The 21,134-nt window shown below is 47.0% G+C and overlaps 1 protein-coding gene across 4 annotated transcripts in view; it reads right to left on the bottom strand.

The window, feature by feature from the left end:
- The window catches only part of LOC142249959 (P-selectin-like), a 1,135,883-nt gene that overhangs the window by 195,949 nt on the left and 918,800 nt on the right, over nt 1-21,134 (bottom strand). For all 4 annotated transcript variants that reach the window (XM_075321989.1, XM_075321986.1, XM_075321988.1 and 1 more), the window contains one exon: nt 7,742-7,864. In XM_075321989.1, the coding sequence (XP_075178104.1) occupies nt 7,742-7,864 (123 nt within the window). The remainder of the gene's footprint in view (nt 1-7,741; nt 7,865-21,134) is intronic.

Consider the following 21,134-nt stretch of genomic DNA (forward strand, 5'->3'; position numbering starts at 1 on the left):
TATTCCATCCGGTTTGCGTTTAGTTGGACCATCATTTATTTTTCAACAGGACAATGACCCCAAACACACCTCCAGGCTATGTAAGGGCTATTTGACTAAGAAGGAGAGTGATGGGGTGCTTCGCCAGATGACCTGGCCTCCACAGTCATCAGACCTCAACGAATCGAGATGGTTTGGGGTGAGCTGGACCGCAGAGTGAAGGCAAAAGAGCCAACAAATGCTAAGCATCTCTGGGAACTCCTTCAAGACTGTTGGAAGACCATTTCCGGTGACTACCTTTTGAAGCTAATCAAGAGAATGCCAAGAGTGTGCAAAGCAGTAATCAAAGCAAAAGGTGGCTACTTTGAAGAACCTAGAATATAAGACATATTTTCAGTTGTTTCACACTTTTTTATTAAGTATGTCATTCCACATGTGTTAATTCATAGTTTTGATGCCTTCAATGTGAATCTATAATTTTCAGAGTCATGAAAATAAAGAAAACTCTTTGAATGAGAAGGTGTGTCCAAACGTTTGGTCTGTACTGTATATATATATATATATATATATATATATATATATATATATATATATATATATATACAGTATGTGTTTATTTAATAGTCACCTTAAAGAGGTACTGTCCCACAATACTGTATGCTAGAAATGATATTGACAAGGAATTACATTTTTTTCTTTTATTACAGCATCTATTTCATTGAATACACTAGATGATGCAGGATACATGCTGCAGGGCCACTTCTGCCATTCGGGGAGATGAGCATCTTACCTCGTAGAGTGGTGTGAAGTGTCTCTCACTGAACAGCAAACTGCCACCCCCTAAAATCCTAACTTAAAATCTCAGCCGCGGTAACGCTGCATGACTGATATAGTTATAGTTGTCATGGAGCAGGTCGGTGCATGTGGACCTGGGTCAGGTGCTGACTTTCTCCCCAATAGTGCAGATGGCAGCTCATGATCTGTCTTTTTCTCTTTGTCCTTAGGCAGTACATATGGCATCTTTTTATCCTTGCCTTAGGCCTCTTTCACACGTCAGTGATTCTGGTATGTCTGTGACAGTTTTTATAAGTACCAGAATCACGGACATACGCAGACTCATTAACATCAATAGGTCTGCACATACAGTGCCTTGCAAAAGTATTTGGCCCCCTTGAATTTTTCAACCTTTTCCCACATTTCAGGCTTCAAACATAAAGATAAAAATTTTAAATTGTATGATGAAGAATCAACAACAAGTGGGACACAATTGTGAAGGTGAACGATATTTATTGCTTATTTTAAATTTTTGGAAAAAATAAAAAACTGAAAATTGAGGCGTGCAATATTATTTGGCCCCTTTACTTTCAGTGCAGCAAACTCACTCCAGAAGTTCATTGAGGATCTGAATGATCCAATGTTGTTCTAAATGACTGATGTTAAATATAATCCACCTGTGTGTAATGAAGTCTCCGTATAAATGCACCTGCTCTGTGATAGTTTCAGTGTTCTGTTTAAGGACCCCTTCACACGTCCGTCAAACACGTGCGAGTTTGGTCCGTCCCGTATATACTGGAGACACGGACAAACGTGCACCAATGTTATTTAATGTTTGAGGACACTTGTGTGTTTTTCATTAAGGTCCGTGTGTCCGTGTGCGTGCTACGTTTGTGTCTCCGTTTTGCACGGAAGCATGTCCGTTTTCAGCACGCAACACGCACGCACGGACCCAATGAAAGTCAATGGGTCTGTGTGCACGCCCGAGTGACACGGACGCATCTCTGTATGCTTCGTGTACGTTTTGTGCTTTTTTCATGTGATGTCGGTCTTTTTTCTTTTTCTGTTTCATTCTCTCCCTCAGTCTGTCGGTCGGTCGGTCTCTCTCTATGTTTGTCGGTCGGTCTCTCTGTCTTATCTGTCCCTCTCGATGTTTGTCGGTCAGTTCCCCCCCTCTCTCATACTTACCGTGCCCCGATCTCCGGCGCAGCGCTGCACTGCTGTTATAAAAGTCCGGCAGCTTTTCCTCTTTTGAAAAGCCGGATGCTCATTAATCAATCTCGTATTCCCTGCTTTCCCCGCCCACCGGCAAATATGAATAATTGCAGTGAGACACGCCCACACGCTGAGTGACAGCTGTTTAACTGCAACCAATCACAGCCGCCAGTGGGCGTGTCACTATGGAGCAGAGAAATAAATAAATATATAATTAAAAAAAAGCGGCGTGCGGTCCCCCCAATTTTAATACCAGCCAGATAAAGCCATACAGCTGCAGACTGGTATTCTCAGGATGGGGAGCCCCACGTTATGGGGAGCCCCCCAGCCTAACAATATCAGCCAGCAGACGCCCAGAATTGCCGCATACATAAGATGCGACAGTTCTGGGACTCTACCCGGATCTTCCCGATTTGCCCTGGTGCGTTGGCAATCGGGGTAATAAGGAGTTAATGGCAGCCCATAGCTGCCACTAAATCCTAGATTAATCATGTCAGGCGTCTCCCCGAGATACCTTCCATGATTAATCTGTAAGTTACAGTTAAAAAACAGACACACCCGAAAAATCCTTTATTAGAAATAAAAAACACTAACGCATACCCTCATTCAACACTTTATTCAGCCCGAAAAAACCCTCCATGTCGAGCGTAATCCACGGAGTTCCAGCGTCGCTTCCAGCTCTGCTACATGGAGGTGACAGGAGCAGCAGAATACACCGCCGCTCCTGTCAGCTCCACGCAGCAAATGAGGTGAGTAGCACGATCAGCTGAGCTGTCACTGAGATTACCCGCGGCCACCGCTGGATCCAGCAGTGGCCGTGAGTTACCTGACTGACATCAGCTGATCGCGCCACTCACCTCATTTGCTGCGTGGAGCTGACAGGAGCGGCGGTGTATTCTGCTGCTCCTGTCACCTCCATGTAGCAGAGCTGGACACCGTTGCCTTGACACTCCAATTTTGGCCAGTTTATGATACCAGTGTAATCTGATGAAGGTCGGATGACCGAAACGTCAATTAATAATTACACAAAATTGCGTTCTAATAAATGAATGAATAAAAAATCAAAATAATTTCATTTCAATGCTTTGAGTGCTGGATTCTTTTGATACTTTGATCTGGGGTGGGACCCTATCCAAGCACCAGCAAACAAGGAGTGCCACATTTCTATCTTTATATATTCACACAGATGGCACACAGACACAAAAAAAGGACACAAAAACGGAAAACGGACCCGAAAAACGGACGTAACACACGTGCGTGTTTTTTCACGGACGTGTGAATGGGGTCCAAAGCACAGAGAGCATCATGAAGACCAAGGAACACAACAGGCAGATCTGTGATACTGTTGTGGAGACGTTTAAAGCCGGATTTAGTTGCAAAATATTTCCAAAACTTTAAACATCCTAGAAAGCACTGTGCAAGCGATCATATTGAAATAGAAGGAGTATTATACCACTGCAAATCTACCAAGACCCGGCCGTCCATCAAAAATGTTATGTCAAAAAAGGAGAATACTGATCAGAAATGTAGCCAAGAGGCCCATGATCACTCTGGATGAACTGCAGAGATCTACAGCTGAGGTGGGAGAGTTTGTCCATAGGACAACAATCAGTCGTGCACTACACAAATCTGGCCTTTAAGGAAAAATGGCAAGAAGAAAGCCATTTCTCAAAGATATCTATAAAAAGTGTAATTTAAAGTTTGCCACAAGCCACCTGGAGACACACCAAACATGTGGAAGTAGGTGCTCTGGTCAGATGAAACCAAAATCAAACTTTTTGGGCACAATGCAAATGATATGTTTTTTGTAAAAGCAACACAGCTCATCACCCTGAACACACCATCCCCACTGTCAAACATGGTGTTGGTAGCATCATGGTTTGGGCCTGCTTTTGTTCAGCAGGGACAGGGAAGATGGTTAAAATTGATGGGAAGATGGATGGAGCCAAATACAGGACCATTCATGAAGAAAACCTGTTGGAGTCTGCAAAAGACCTGAGACTGGGACGGAGATTCGTCTTCCAACAAGACAATGATCCCAAACATTAAGCAAAATCTAGAAAGGAATGGTTCACAAATAAACGTATCCAGGTGTCAGAATGGCCAAGTCACAGCCCAGACCTGAATCCAATCAAGAATCTGTGGAAAGAGTTGAAAACTGCTGTTCACAAATGCTCTCCATCCAACCTCACTCAGCTCGAGCTGTTTGCGAAGGAAGAATGGGCAAGAATTTCAGTCTCTCCATGTGCAAAACTGATAGAGACATACCCCAAGCGACTTGCAGCTGTAATCGCTGAAAAATGTGGCGCTACAAAATATTAACTTAAAGGGACCGAATAATATTGCACACCCCAATTTTCAGTTTTTTATTTTTTTCAAAAATTTAAAATAAGCAATAAATATTGTTCACCTTAACAATTGTGTCCCACTTGCCGTTGATTCTACACCATAAAATTTTAAATTTTTATCTTTATGTTTGAAGCCTGAAATGTGGGAAAAGGATGAAAATTCAAGGGGGCCGAATACTTTCGCAAGGTACTGTACATCAGTGATTCCTCACTGACGTGTTTCTGTGCAGCGTACACACGTGTCTGTGTGTTCCACACGGAGACAAGTCCGTTTTTTTCTGGCATCACTGATGTCTCACGGACCACACAGTGGTGTGATCCATGAAACACATACTAGAAAAACACGTACAATTAAAGTAAAAAGCCTTTTAAACTCACCTTCTCCAGCGATGCTGTCTCAGCCACTGCTGTCTCAGCTTCCAGGCCAGCTAATTATGCTCATGAGTATGCACTGCACAGCCGAAGTAGCAGCAGCGGTGAGACAGTAGTGGCCGGACACAGCATCACAGGAGATATCAGCACCATGCACAGCAATGGCATGGGCAGGTGAGTATAAGTGCCTGATCTCCTTGTATTATCATGGATAGTACACAAAGATTACCCGTGTGCCCAAATCATGGCACACGGAGGGACATATGCACCTTTATCATGTCAGTGAAAAATGTCTGTGTTTTTCACTGACGTGTGAAAGAGGTCTTAACTCTTAAGGCCACTTTACACGCTGCGACATCGCAAATATCGCAGGTATGCGTCACACCAACTTACCTTCGTAACGACGTCGCTGTGGCCGGCGAACAACCTCTTTTTTAAGGGGGTGGTTTGTGCGGCATCACAGTGACATCACACAGCAGGCCACCAATAGAAGTGGAGGGGCGGAAAGCAGCCGCATGAACGTCACTCTCACCTCGTTGCCGGAGGTCGCAGGACCGGTGTTGTTCGTCATTCCCGGGGTGTCACACGTAGCGATGTGTGCTGCCTCAGGAACGACAAACAACCTGCGTCCAGAAAGAGCAACGATATTTTGAAAATGAACGACGTGTCAGCAATCAACGATTTGATGAGTATTTGGGATCGTTAGCAGTCGCTCGTAAGTGTCACACGCAACAACGTCGCTAACGAGGCCGGATGTGCGTCACGAATTCCGTGACCCCAGTGACATCTCGCTTGCCTTTAGGACCAACCACCAACCAAACATTTAAGCAATTATATCAGAGCATATAGCATATAAAGCACCTCCTACAATCCTCCCATTTGTAAATATAATAGCCTCAAGATAAAATAACTTATTGGGTGGTTTGTATGTGCTACCTATGGATTCAAAGAAAATAAAATTACACTTAAATTAAAAAGCAAAGGAAAATATAATAATTTAAATCAGCCTTCTTATCCCCAATTAAAAGTAAAGGAATTAGAAAAATGTACATATTTAATATCTCCCCTTCCGTAACAGTTGAGTCAATCAAAATATAAAATTAATTAACAAATATGGAAAATACTGTAAAGAAATAAAAAGTAAATGTCAGAATTGTTTTATTCTGTTTGGTTACTTTATATCCCTTAAAAAAATACAATGAAAGCAAAGTATTGTATACTGAAACATATCAATAAAACTATTGGCTCATCATGCAAAAAATAAGCGCTCACATTGCTCCAGCGACCAAAAAATAAAAACGTTACAGTTAAAAATTATTACAACAAATCTATGCACATTTGATATTGCCGTGCTGACCTGGGGAATTAAAACAAAATACGAAAACAATGGCAGAATTGCATCTATTCACTGCCAGTTTACATTGAACTGCGGGGATGGGTGCCATTTCATTTTTTTGCCTCTCGCAGCAAGAAAGATGGAGTAAAATCTGCCCCCCCCTATATGTTACCTTCCTGGAGTCAGTTCTGATTGCCTTTGGCTATTGTTCATTTTCCCAGGGTCATGCTATGTTGGTTCCTGGTTGTTACTAAATCTGAGCTGCCTATTGACTAATGAGAGGGTATAGCCCACTTGTCAGAGCCAACGCTTTGCTTCTACCTAATACTAGCCTCCTAGTGGCAGATTGTGGCACCCTGGACTAGCCAGGTACTGCAACACACACAAACCCACCCCGAGACAGGCAAATCAGCCAGACACAAAATCCTTGTTGCCTCCCTCCAGGGGCTGATGTCCACACAAGGTGGGTTGGAGCCAGGCGGTTGGCCCCACCCACTGAGGAGTTCACAGTCCTGGAGGCGGAAAAAGGAAGAGAGATCAGTTAGGGAAGTGCAAGTGTGAGGAGTGAAGTAGTGGTGGAGGAGTAAACTGACCGTGTCCGGGTGTGTGGCCCGGGCACTAAAAGCAAGGTTGGCAGATGGTGGTGGCCATCTGCAGGAGAGGCGAATCAACGCGAAACCGTAGGACCGGGGTCGGGTGGTGTCCCGCCGGTACCAAACTGGGGAGCAAAGTGAAGCCAGCACACACAGACAGGGCCTGCGGACCCCGACCAGGCTTGGAGTCGCCGTTAAAGGTCAAATCCGTCAGTGACCGGAACCCCAGGGGTTTCCTAGCAGCCAAGACCCGATAGAAGGCAACCGTCCGACCAGTAGAAGGAAATACAGCTACCGCCACAGCTAGAGTTCCAAGGGCCAGAGCCTGCGGGCAAAAGGGCTCCTCCGGCACATATATACGCTGGGGAGTGGGTTACCAGTGGGAAGCCATCGGAGCTGAACATACACAAAGGTGCAGGGAAAGGCAGCCACCACCAACCGTCTGGGAGAAGCCACGGCAGCCGGCTGCGGGACCCGTCCATCCAGCCGTTTGGTTTACCAGAGACTTTGCGTACATTTGTGGCTGAGTGAGTACAACCGTGCCATCCGGCACCGCGCTAAGCAGTCCAGGCGACCCTGCACCTTGCCAACCCTGCCTCCCCATCACCTCCCCAGGCCCCGGGACCACCAACCCCTACCCACGGAGGGGGAAAACAACATCCCAGCTGCTCCCTACCATCGCTCCCGGGATTCCCGTCACCAGCAGCGGTGGTGCCCAACCTCACCACAACCCGTGGGTGGTGTCACGGACTAAATCCCCAAACCAAACTACCCCTTTCACTCACGGGCGAGGAGCGCCGCTCGAGTCCCCGGATCACGGCCCACCACTCGAGCCACCGAGCAGCAGCAGCAGCAGCGCCGGACCTGAGCGTTAGCGAGCGCAGCGCCCCGACGCCCGCGACAAGATCCTCTATTCATAGTACTGTTCCCCCACGAATTCAATGAGACAGAGTAGTCACTGGGACTGCGGAGCAATGTTGCTGCCGGCACTAGGCCTGTAAATTGTTCCACCAATAACGTAACATAGCAAACAATTTAGAAAAATAACTTTTTCATTAGCAGTAAATGTGTGGCTGGTCTTTTTTAAAGGTAATTATTTTAAAAGAATAAAAAAATGCACTTACTTTTCTTGCAATAGTAATTTATTCCATATGCCATTGGTAGCCCAGAAAGCATTAGCCCAACACTTGAAAGAGAATAAGCCACTGTGTGTATCTGTTTTTGGTTTCCCATAGACACATTCTGAGCTACAAAGAAAGAGAACAAATTCTTAAAGAGACACTTCCATCACTAATATATATAAATATATATATATATATATATATATATATATATATATATATATATATATATATATATATATATATATATATATATAACAGTACAGGCCTAAAGTTTGGACACACCTTCTCATTCAAAGTGTTTTCTTTATTTTCAGAACTCTGAAAATTGTAGATTCCTATTGAAGGCATCAAAACTATGAATTAAAACATGTTGAATGAAATACTTAAAAAGGTGTGAAACAACTGAAAATATGTCTTATATTCTAGGTTCTTCAAAGTAGCCACCTTTTGCTTTCATTACTACTTTGCACACTCTTGGCATTCTCTTGATGAGCTTCAAGAGGTACCGTAGTCACGGGAAATTGTTTTCCAACAGTCTTGCAGGAGTTCCCAGAGCTGCTTAGCACTAGTTGGCCTTTTTGCCTTCACTCTGCGGTCCAGCTCACCCAAAACCATCTCGATTGGGTTCAGGTTTGGTGACTGTGGAGACCAGGTCATCTGGCGTAGCACCCCATCACTCTCCTTCTTGGTCAAACAGCCCTTACACAGCCTGGAGGTGTGTTTGGGTCATTGTCATGTTGAGAAATAAACGATGGTCCAACTAAACGCCAACCGGATGGAATAGCACGCCGCTGCAAGATGCTGTGGTAGCCATGCTGGTTCTGTATGCCTTCAATTTTGAATAAATCGCAAAAAGTGTCACCAGCAAAGCACCCCCACACCATCACACCTCCTCCTCCATGCTTCACAGTGGGACCCAGCCATGTAGAGTCCATCCGTTCACCTTTTCTACAAAGACACGGTGGTTGGATCCAAAGATCTCAAATTTGAACTCATCAGACCAAAGCACAGATTTCCACTGGTCTAATGTCCTGTCCTTAGCAGTGGTTTCCTAGCAGCTATTTTACCACGAAGGTCTGCTGCACAAAGTGTCCTCTTAACAGTTGTTCTAGAGATGAGGTGTGTCCAAACTTTTGGTCTGTACTATATATATATGCTATGTGCACTTTCGTTGCATTTTTGATGTGCTCTTGGTGAGTTTTTGCTACTTTTTTATTTTTAGTAGGGAAAATCAATATTGACATCACATGTTAAAAAATGTAAGAAGAAAATGCACTCTGTAAATGAGATTTTATAAATCTTATACAATTTGATGGTATTGTAAAATGCTGCTTTTTTCTGCACAAAAAAATGACAAAAAAAGCCTCAATCATGCAAATTATGAATAAAACATTACACATTTATTAGTGCATATAGTCGCCTTTATTGAAAAAATATATATTCAGAGATAGTGGTGGACATAACGCAGGTGCAGCCACAGTGGGGCCCAAAGGTTCAGGGGGCCCGTGCTGGAAATTTAATAATGAGAGCAATCTGGCCAGTTGTACGAAGCTCGAGGCTCCTGGGGAGCCCTTGGCCAGATTGCTCTCATGATAAGCAACGTGTCCGGCATAGAACGATCCTGCCGCTCCGCGCATTGCAGGCAGCAGAACCCAGGAATCTATCCTCTGCTCCTTGCCTGCGACTATCTCTGTGACGCATGTGCCTGTATCATTTCAAAAGTATCTGGCAGGAGAAGAAGCGGCACGGAGGGATCCTGGGATACGCAGAGGTGAGTGATGACTTATTTTTTTAATAGACTGAGGAGAGAACAATAAAGAGGGAGAGGATCACTAAGGGGTGAAATATGTATGTACAGCACTGGAAAAATTAAGAGACCACTGCAAAATTGTCAGTTTTTCTGATTTTTCTCTCTATAGGTATATTTTTGAGTAAACTGTAAATTGTTCTTTTATTCTATAAACTACTGACATGTCTCTGAATTCCCAAGCAACACATTTTGTATTTATTTTCTGAAAATAGTAGTTTATAGAATAAAACAACAATTTACATTTTACTCAAAAATCTAATATATAAAGCTCAGTGTATGTATGTGTGTATGTCCGCTAAAGGAATCCATAGCGTGGCATTTACAATCACGAAATTTTGCACAGACGCCTCATGTGACCCAGGGAACGTCATAGACTATGTTTTGCTAAAAAAATTCAACCCCGCGCTTTACAGTTACTCTCCAAAAAACCCGGCAAAGAGATAGACGGGCAAAGAGACAGATGGGCAAAGAGACAGACCTGAAAAAAGACAGATGGGCAAAGAGACATCCCTGGAAAGAGACAGCCCTGGAAAGAGACAGCCCTGGAAAGAGACAGATGGGCAAAGAGATCGACGGGAAAAAAGACCGACGGGCAAAGAGACCGACGGGCAAAGAGACAGCTCTGGATAGAGACAGATGGGCAAAGAGACAGCCCTGTAAAGACACAGCCCTGTAAAGAGTCAGCCCTGGAAAGAGACAGACAGGCAAAGAGACAGACCTGGAAAGAGACAGACCTGGAAAGAGACAGACGGGGAAAAAGATTAGGAAAGAGACAGCCCTGGAAAGAGACAGCCCTGGAAAGAGACAGCCCTGGAAAGAGACAGATGGGCAAAGATACAGACTGGGCAAAGAGACAGGCTGGGAAAGAGACAGACTGGGAAAGAGACAGACTGGGAAAGAGACAGACTGGGAAAGAGACAGAAGGGGAAAGAAACAAAAGGGGAAAGAGACAGACAGGGAAAAGACAGACGGGGGAAAAAGACAGACAAAGACAGATGGGAAAAAGACAGACGGAGAAAGAGAAAAACACACATAGAGAGACTGGGAAAGAGACAGACGGGGAAAGAGACAGACGGGGAAAGAAACAGACGGGGAAAGAGACAGACAAAGACAGATTGGGAAAGAGACAGACGGAGAAAGAGAAAGACACACATATAGAGACAGCCATAGAGAGAGACAGACAGACACAGAGATGGAGACAGATAGACTGATGCAAATACAGACAGAGAGATAGAAACAGACAGACAGAGACATAGACACAGACAGACAAAGAAAGACACAGACAGAGAGACAGACAGACAGCAACACACAGACAGAGACTGGGAGAAAGACAGAGAGACAGTTACTATCCAGGGCAACACCTGGGTACTACAGCTAGCATACCTATAAAGAGAAAAATCAGAAAAACCTGAAAATTTTGCAGTGGTCTCCTAATTTTTGCCAGAGGCTGTATATATATATATATATATATATATATATATATATATGCACACAGCTCCATCCACACACCTCTCCTCTTGACCTCTAGACTTGAACTTCACGACTAGACTAAACTTTCCTGCCCCAGGCTGTCTGAGACTCCTTGGTGGGGGTCTTCCAATCACCTGGTTCCGCCCCCTGGTGTGTCCATCAAGCTCTGAGGGGGGTGACTAGGGTTTTATATGTTTGGCTGCTGTCACCTTGTTAGGGAACGGTGTAATGCGGGGCCCGATCTGTGACTATCTGGCTGGCCAGGGCGTCACGTACACATCCTAGCTTCAGAGAGGTGCACTGCGCATGATTGTAAGAACAGCTTCTGCATTCCTGATCATGTGCAGTGCGCCTTTCTGAAGTTGGGACGTGTATGCAGGGGACGTTAGGCTCAATGTGAGTGAACACAGCTGCGCATATTGCGTAAAATTTTCAGGGACTGGTGGTGACGCCATCTTGTGGAAATCATGTTATTATCCTCACAGGGGTGTGAAAGCATAGAAAGAGAGCCGACTAGTCTGAGGAAACAATGCCTAATTGACTAGTCAGGGCCTAATTAGCACAAAAAAGGGCACACTTTTATAAATCCCTTTTTTTAAACATTCATTTTTTTAATTTAACATTACACAGGCCTGGTTAGGAAGAGAATTTTGACCTACAGATGTGAATGGGGGACCTGCCAGGTTCCCTTTAAAATGAATTACATGGTGGGGAAGGATGCCCAGTTCCTCATAGCTTCCTCTGCACAATTCATTATATTGCCTCATAGTCTCCTCTCCACCCCACAATCCATTATATGGGCCTTATAGTGAGTGTCCTCCCAAATCCCACAATTCATTATATGGCCCTCTTAGCATCCCCCACCCCACAATTCTTTATGTGGCCCTCATAGCATGCTCCCCACCCTACAATTCATTATATGGCCCACTTAGCATCCCCCACATCACAATTCATATTATGCCCTCAGTGTCCTCCGCCTTTCATTATATGGCCCTGGTTGTATCTTGTCTCCCCACCCCACAATTCATTATGAAGCTATCAGGGACTGTATGACTAAAGGCCCCGTCACACACAGAGATAAATCTTTGGCAGATCTGTGGTTGCAGTGAAATCATGGACCTATTGTTCCATTTGTACACAGCCACAAACCTGACACTGATTGTCCATAATTTCACTGCAACCACAGATCTACCACAGATCTACCACAGATCTACCACAGATCTACCACAGATCTACCACAGATCTACCACAGATCTACCACAGATCTGCCACAGATCTGCCACAGATCTGCCACAGATCTGCCACAGATCTGCCACAGATCTGCCACAGATCTGCCACAGATCTGCCACAGATCTGCCACAGATCTGCCACATATTTATTTCTATGTCTGACAGGGCTTTTAGAGTAACGCTGTTGTATATAAATCCCTTATGCCACATTCTCACACTAGTGTGACATTTCCACGTGTTGGCAGATTTTCTTAGCAGATGACACACTTTTTATCATTTTGCATCAGCAGTCAGCTACTATGTTGGAGCATTAACATCAACAGGCCATCAGGCCAGGCTATACCCATCTACGGACTGTTATTGCAACACTAAATCTTTACCACATCATAGCCAGGAAAACACCTGGCTTTCAAATCCAGTCTCCTGAGGAAAATAGCCGGGGAATGTGTCGAGACATAGCTTGAGAAAAAGTTTGGATGGAAATATCATTGAGAGAGTGATAAGTACCCCCTATACATCAAATCTTGCAATTTATTTACTCTACACCTGCCAGTGTATATGACTATAGCACCTTATCGCACTGTGCACTTTATTTAGTTATTGCACCTTTTCCTGGCAGGGATGTGTAGGGTGATGATATGGACAGCCGACGGTGAGTGGGGGACCCATATCGCCAAATAGGGTGCTGACTAGAGATCAGCCACCCTCTAAAGGCTAGAGTTCGGTTCGGTTCATCGAACAGAGGCCGTGTTCGAGTTCGGTTCGATGAACCGTTTGACGAACCTCTCGAACCCCATTGAAAACAATGGGAGACAAACACAAACACATAAAAACACATAGAAAACACCTTCAAAGGTGTCCAAACGGTGACTAACAACTCCCAAGACACCACAAACACATGGGAAAGTGACAAAGACATATACTCATGTAAAAACAAAACAGCTGGACGAGGAAAAAGAGGAGGAGACACAGATATATGAGTATATGCAAGTGAACATCGATGCCATTACTGTGCAACTTGAGCCTTGCTCATTTTAGGCTTCCAATCTGGATAAATTGCCTGAGCTCGCCACTTACGCCTTGGAGATCTTGTCGTGTCCCACAGCCAGCGTTCTCTCGGAACGTGTGTTCAGTGCTGCTGGGGGTGTGCTGACAGATAAGCACTCGCATCTGTCCACTGACAATGTGGACAGAATAACGTTCATCAGTGGCGTAACTAGGGTTTGAGGGGCCCCGGTGCAAAATTTGGACCGGGGCCCCCCCTCCACCTACACCGACACTAAGGGGCACTTTGCACACTGCGACATCGCAGGTGCGATGTCGGTGGGGTCAAATTGAAAATGACGCACTTCCGGCATCGCATGCGACATCGCAGTGTGTAAAGCCTGGATGATACGATTAACGAGCGCAAAAGCGTCGTAATCGTATCATCGGTACAGCGTCGGCGTAATCCATAATTACGCTGACGCAATGGTCCGATGTTGTTCCTCGCTCCTGCGGCAGCACACATCGCTGTGTGTGAAGTCGCAGGAGCGAGGAACATCTCCTACCGGCCTCACTGCGGCTTCCGTAGGATATGCGGAAGGAAGGAGGTGGGCAGGATGTTTACATCCTGCTCATCTCCGCCCCTCCGCTCTGATTGGCCGCCTGCCGTGTGACGTCGCAGTGACGCCGCACGACCCGCCCCCTTAACAAAGAGGCGGGTCGCCGGCCACAGGGACGTCGCACGGCAGGTGAGTGTGTGTGTGAAGCTGGCGTAGCGATAACTTTCGCTACGCCAGCTATCACCACATATCGCTGCTGCGACGGGGGCGGGCACTATCGCACTCGGCATCGCAGCATCGGCCTGCGATGTCGTAGTGTGCAAAGCCCGCCTAAGTGTACGGGATAATGACACTGACACTCGAGGTACAGGATAATGACGCTGACACTTGGCTCTTACCCTCAGCACCCAGATTTCCCATGATCTGAAATCCATCTTGTCCTCAGCACTCAGTTTTCCCATGCTCTGCTATACATCATTCCCTCAGCACCCAGCTTTCCCATATCAGAACATGGGAAAGCTGGGTGCTGAGAGATGTACAGCAGAACATAGGAAAGCAGGTTGCTGAGGGAAAGAGCCTTTTCCCTCAGCACAAAACGTTCCCATCCCATGCTTGTATCTTTGTCCCCCTTCGTATATAGTTCTCCAAATACAATAATGGCCCCTGGATAGCCTTCTATATAGTATAAAGGGTTCCACATAACCCTTCATATATTAGAATGCAGCTCCATAGTCATCCATGTATTATAATGCATTTCCAATAGTTCTCCATGTATTATAATTCACCCCATAGTCCTCCATGTATAAGTAGCCCTCATAGCCCTCCAATTATAATGAATTTACCAAAGTTCTCCATGTATTATAATTCACCCCATAGTTCTCCATATGTTATAATTCACTCCATAGTTCTCCATATATTAGAATGCACCCCATAGTACTTCATATATTATACTGCACCACATAGTCCTCCATGTTTTATAACGCACGTTCTCCATATATTATAATGTAGCCCCCATAGTCCTATATGTATTATAATGCAGCCCCATAATACCTTCATATTGTGTTATGCAGCCCCATACTCCTCCATGTATAATGTGTATAATGCACCCATATAGTCCATGTATAAGGTGTCCATCATGTTGTACAATGCAGCCCCATAGACCTCCATGTAAATGCAGCCAGCCCCCCATGCTCCAAGTATAATGCAGACGCTCCATGTATAATGCAGCTAGTCCATGCTCCATGTATAATGCAGCCAGCCCATGCTCCATGTATAATGCAGGCAGCCTCCCCCATGCTCCAAGTATAATGCAGGCAGCCCCCCATGCTTCATGTATAATGCAGGGAGCCCCTCCATGCTCCATGTATAATGCAGGGAGCCCCCCCATGCTCCATGTGTAATACAGCCAGCCCATGCTCCATGTATAATGCAGCCAGCCCCCCATGCTCCATGTATAATGCAAGCTGCCCCCATATGCTCCATGTATAATGCAAGCTGCCCCCATATGCTCCCTGTATAATGCAAGCTACCCCATGCTCCCTGTATAATGCAAGCTGCCCCATGCTCCATGTATAATGCAAGCTGCCCCATGCTCCATGTATAATGCAAGCTGCCCCATGCTCCATGTATAATGCAAGCTGCCCCCATGCTCCCTTGTATAATGTGTATAATGCAAGCTGCCCCCATATGCTCCATGTATAATGCAAGCTGCCCCCATATGCTCCATGTATAATGACAGCTGCCCCATGCTCAATGCAAGCTGCCCCCATGCTCCCTGTATAATGCAAGCTACCCCATGCTCCCTGTATAATGCAAGCTACCCCATGCTCCCTGTATAATGCAAGCTACCCCATGCTCCCTGTATAATGCAAGCTGCCCCATGCTCCATGTATAATGCAAGCTGCCCCATGCTCCATGTATAATGCAAGCTGCCCCCATGCTCCCTGTATAATGCAAGCTGCCCCATGCTCCATGTATAATGCAAGCTGCCCCAATGCTCCCTGTATAATGCAAGCTGCCCCATGCTCCCTGTATAATGCAAGTTGCCCCCATGCTCCCTGTATAATGCAAGCTGCCCCCATGCTCCCTGTATAATGCAAGCTGCCCCATGCTCGCTGTATAATGCAAGCTGCCCCATGCTCGCTGTATAATGCAAGCTGCCCCCATGCACCATGTATAATGCAGTCCCCCATGGCCACCGTATACACGCTGATTTAATAAAAAATAAATAAAAAAAAGTTCTTCTTACCTCTCCTCGTTCCAGCGCTGCTCCGTCCTCAGCTCTCTTGCGTCCTCAGCTCTCCTGCGTCCTCAGCTCTCCTCCCTTCCCAGCTCTTCATCATTCCCCTGCTTCTGCCGTCGGCGTCCTCCCGTCCAGCGCTCTGTGCTCTGAGCACAGCCGACGCACAGGAGTGACGTCACCGCACGGGGGGGGATGATGGAGCGTGGAGCTGCACTGGCCGCTCCACGCTAAATTGTTCCTGTGCACGATGACGGGGGAGGGGGGCCCGGTGCAGCCGCCGCTGACACGGGGGACGGGGGCCCGATGTCAGCGGCGGCGGCACCGGGTCATATACCGGCCGCGTGGTCTGCCCTAGATCAGCGCAGCTCCTCTCACAGAAAGGAGCTGGCTGATGATCTGCCTGGCGGCCGCGGGCCCCTGAGCTGCCGGGTCCGGTCGCAGTCGTGACCTCTGTGACCGCGGTAGTTACGCCCCTGACGTTCATCAAGATAAGGAAGTCAAGGATCACAGAGGACTTTTCTACCCCTGTGTCAGCCAGGGGAGGAGAAAGTCTGGTGTATTTTTGAGAGTGCTTCATGCAAAGCATCTTTTTAAGATTGCAACTGGGGGACAACTGATGCCAGTCAAGTGGTGTGTGTGTGTGTGTGGCCCAATTTTTTGGAAACGAGAGAGACTGTGGTTGGAGTCCCCTTGCTTTTTTCAAAAAGAACCAAGATGAACAAGTCATGGATCACAGAGGACTTTTCTACCCCTGTGTCAGCCAGGGGAGGTGAAAGTCTGCTGTATTTTTGAGAGTGCTTCATGCAAAGCATCTTTTTAAGATTGCAACTGGGGGACAACTGATACCAGTCAAGTTATGTGTGTGTGTGGCCCAATTTTTGGAAACGAGGGAGACTGTGGTTGGAGTCCCCTTGCTGTGTTTTACATGATTTTAGAAGGGCATGACATGCCTAAGAGGTGACTTTCAGCATCTGCAAACTGTTGGCTACAGAAATGCTGCCATTCCAACCTTTTGAACAGAGGATTTTTGAGACCTTATGCCCATCGCAGTGCCCCAAGAGCCGATGCCCAGTAGCCACTCCTTCTCCAAGAAAGGTGTGCCCGCGCTACACCAGCATGTCGCATACAACATCACCGCTTCCTTGAGAAACTCTGTGTGTGACAGGGTGCATTTCAACACAGATACTTGGACCAGTAAGCATGGACAGGGGCGTTACATGTCGCTGACTGGGCACTGGGTAACTATGGTGAGAGATGGAGAAGGGTCTGCTGTACAAGTCTTGCCGTCCCCATGAGTTGTGTGTCAATCCTTCCTCTGAATGTAGAAGTTCCTCCACTGCTTCTGCCTCCTCAACCTTGTCTAGGTCCTCAACCTCCGCTCAAAACCTGTATTGTAAGGCCACCGGCGTTGTAACTGTGCAGAAGGAATCCAACACACCTCTTTACTATGCTGGCAGCAGAGCTCAACAGCATCAGGTGGTCGACTCTTTACTTTCAAATGTATGGGAAATGTGAGTCACACCGCTCAGGAGTTGTGGGCGGTAAGCTCTGGAGAGTGAGACTGAGTTTAATCAATGGTTGTCTCCACTCAACCAGCAGCCAGGGAAGGCCGGGTGCGACAAAGATGCAAACATGGGTGCGGCCCTTCGCCGTGACAATGTGACACATGTGCCTTGTATGGCTCACGTGTTGAACCTGGTTATCTAGCAATTTTTAAACCACTATCCCGGCCTACATGGCCTTCTGCAGAGGGCACGATGTACCGCCTGCCTGGATCCACACACTCAGACGGGCTGTAAAGGATAGGCTAGAGGGAAGCCACTCACCAAGCAGGACCCCCAGAACCCTGAAACCCTTTAACCCCTATACAGGGATTTGGATTTACACAGGGCCCAAGGTGATCAATACCTGTGGAATGCTGCAGTCCGAGAGAGTAGTAGTCAGGCAGGTCAAACCATTAATTGAGGAACATGAACAGAATCGGACGGCCAGGACTTAATCAGAAAACAAGCAGAGGTCAAATGCGGATCGGGCAACGAGGTACATAAACAGCAGGCAGGAGATGTAGTCAGGAAACAAGCGGTAGGCAGCACACAAAATCACAAAACAGAACTGGGTGGAACAGGAACCCGAAGTTCAGAACTATGTCTGGCAGTGATCAGCAGACAGGAGAGGCGTCAAAAAGGGTGTTGTGCCTTCCCATTGTTTGTAGCTGAATGATGGTACTGCTGTGAGACAACCACCACCTACAGTCAGCCAGTGGTACAGCAGATCTCAAGGTAACCCAGCCCAGTGGCTGTGCGGAACCTGCGGCATCGACTCCTCTCCCATCATCAGCAATATGTACGAAAGGAACACGGTGTCACCTGGCGATCGGAGTACAAGTTGCTGGAGCGTACTCCGGTGGTGATGTAACAGCCGTGTGCGACAATGATGGAAACCTGGGTGCGGCCCTTCGTCAGGGCAATCTGACACATGTGCCTTGTATGGCTCAGGTGTTGAACCTGGTTGTCCATCAATTTTTAAACCACCATCCCGGCCTACATGGGCTTTTGCAGCGGCCACACTCGCTATGTGCTCACTTACACCATTCACACCCAGCAGCTCAACAACTTGCATCGCTCCAGAAATCTTTCGGTCTGGCGGTTCACTGCCTGAAATGCGATGTGCCGACCTGCAGGAATTTGATTCTGCACATGTTGCAGCGTCTGTGGCAGCATCGGCGAGCCCTGCTGCAATACGTTATGACGGATAGCCTTGGCTAAAGAAATCCAGAGGTGGGGCAGATCACGCTGCTAGAGTGGTCTCTGATCAAGCACCTATATACCCTTCTTCGAAGTTTACAAATGACGACGAAGATGTTTAGCGCTGACGTTGCCATTATCGGCTTGACAATTCCGGTGATCTACATGCTGTAGCACACTCTAAACAGCATCCATAGTCAGGTGGTGGGACAAGAGGAATGGGAGGAAGTACAGGAGGAGTCATATGCTGAAGGGATAACAAGATCTACAAGGTCCAGACAGTCAGCAGCACCAAGGCGGGAGGCATTGGACGGTGGGGGAGAGGGATTAACAAGGGCCCATAGTATCAACCTAACTGTTGAAGAAGGTGCAGGAGCCCAGTAAGAAATGGAGTACAAACTGGCGAGGTGCATGGAAGACTGAGCAGATGAGGGAGAGCTTGCTCAAATTTCGGTTGTGCAAGGTTGGGGGGAGAGGGCAGAGGAAGGAGGCATGATTCTCACCTCTCCGCCACCAACCGAGCAAGGACTGGGTTACCACACTAAGTCCAGTGTTTCTCCTACTGAGTATGCTCAGCCTCACTGTGCCATTCCTGAGGCTAAGTCCTCAGTTCGGGCTACAGTGCATGCTCCCACACTTAGTGTGAAAAGCCTCTTTGCACAGGTAGTTGGACTCCGTGCCGTGTCCAAGTCCTGTGTGGTGCCTAGGAAGCATGCTGAAGCTGATTGTCTTTTTTCTGAGACTGTTGTTCAGGCTACTGAACATGCTCAGGCACTTACTGCATCAGAGGCTGGGTCCGGTAATGAGCTCTTTGGCCCTGTCTGTGACGTGGCAGGCTCAGATAGGCCACAGGGAATCAGGTGTCCTGATGATCTGGCCATGCCACTCCGGACTGGCTTGCAGAGGCCCGCCCCTATAACTTGTCACCTCATTATTGTTCGTCAAACGATGACTGGTGAGGTGTTTGGGTCGTGGCTGCCATGAGGTCATCATTAAAGAGGCGGTTCCAAATAGGCCGCTGGTTCTGCCACTGATGACGTGGCACTCTGCTTTTGGCTCCTGGAGGTGCATTGTAGTCCACCCTTGGTTGGGGCGGACCCAGGTTATAAAAGGGGCTGGAGACAACAAGGAGGTGCACAGTCTTCTATTATGCTCAGAAAGAGCACATCTCCATGTGTTGACCCTTTGCGGCTTTAGGCCAGAGGTAGGCAGGGATAGGGCGTCGGTGCAGGCCGCCACCACAATTGGTAACGCAGAACGGTTAAGACCAGCTCCTGTCCTATCAGTCCTGCTAGTGCAGCCCAGTTGCATTAACTGGGCTGCTGCTCCTCCTGCTGTCCACAGGTGTGCCCCCTACGCACACGGACAGCGTACCCAATGGCCCCTGTGTTGTTAACAGGGAGTTACTGGGCTGGGTGTGTGGACCCTGTCTAACTCGGTTCAGGCCATTATTTGTTTCAGAGCCACCCAGCTCTGTAGGCGGAGACCTAACCTTCGCGTTGGCAGCATCTCCTTTTCCATCTAGGAGCACAGTGGACCTCAACTGGCGATTGTGATATATACCACCTTATCCTAATTTGCCAGTCCCTACGTAACAGATGGTGTTTCTTCAGCAGATGTTACTGTTGCTAAACCAACAAACCCATGGACACAAACTTTTTTCTCCTTTCCAACAGACCTGTTCCCCTTTCCACGAGCATATGGCCTTTTGCCACTCATTTTGTATACTTACAAATTTGCAACTCAGCAGGGACACCCTACTCAACGCCATCTCAGCACAGCAGCCAGTCCCTCAGATGTGGATAAGTAAAAGACCATTTCCTCCTAGCCATGACAAAGCGTTGAGATTCACTCTGTGCAGCACTGGTGTTTAGTGGAAAAGCCAAGCTAAGATTGTGCACCTGCTTCTGCTGATACTCTTGCATATGTGCGTCCCTTTATATGGCAGGATTTATTTCGCCAAATTTTGTCTTGTACCGGGGATCTAACAGTGTGGCAACCCAGTAGTCAGCATTACTTCGCATTCGGACAATCCGAGGGTCATGTTCTAGGTACTGCAGCAAGAAGGCACTCATGTGTCTTGCGCATCCAGGAGGACCAAGTCCTTGCTATGTTGGTAGCGGGGAGGTGAGAATCATGCCCCCTTCCTCTGCCCTCTGCCCTAGAGTTGAGCGCGGTTCGTGGTCCGTGGTTCTCCAGTTCGCAGTTCGAGTGATTTTGGGGGCTGTTCTAGATCGATCTAGAACTTGAGCTTTTTGCTAAAAGCTCGATAGTTCTAGTTACGTTCGAGAACGGTTCTAGCAGCAAAAAGCCAAGCTAATTACTAGCTGGCTTTTCACTGTAATAGTGTAAGT

This window comes from Anomaloglossus baeobatrachus, chromosome 8 (assembly GCF_048569485.1).
Source record: "Anomaloglossus baeobatrachus isolate aAnoBae1 chromosome 8, aAnoBae1.hap1, whole genome shotgun sequence".
NCBI lineage: Eukaryota > Metazoa > Chordata > Amphibia > Anura > Aromobatidae > Anomaloglossus > Anomaloglossus baeobatrachus.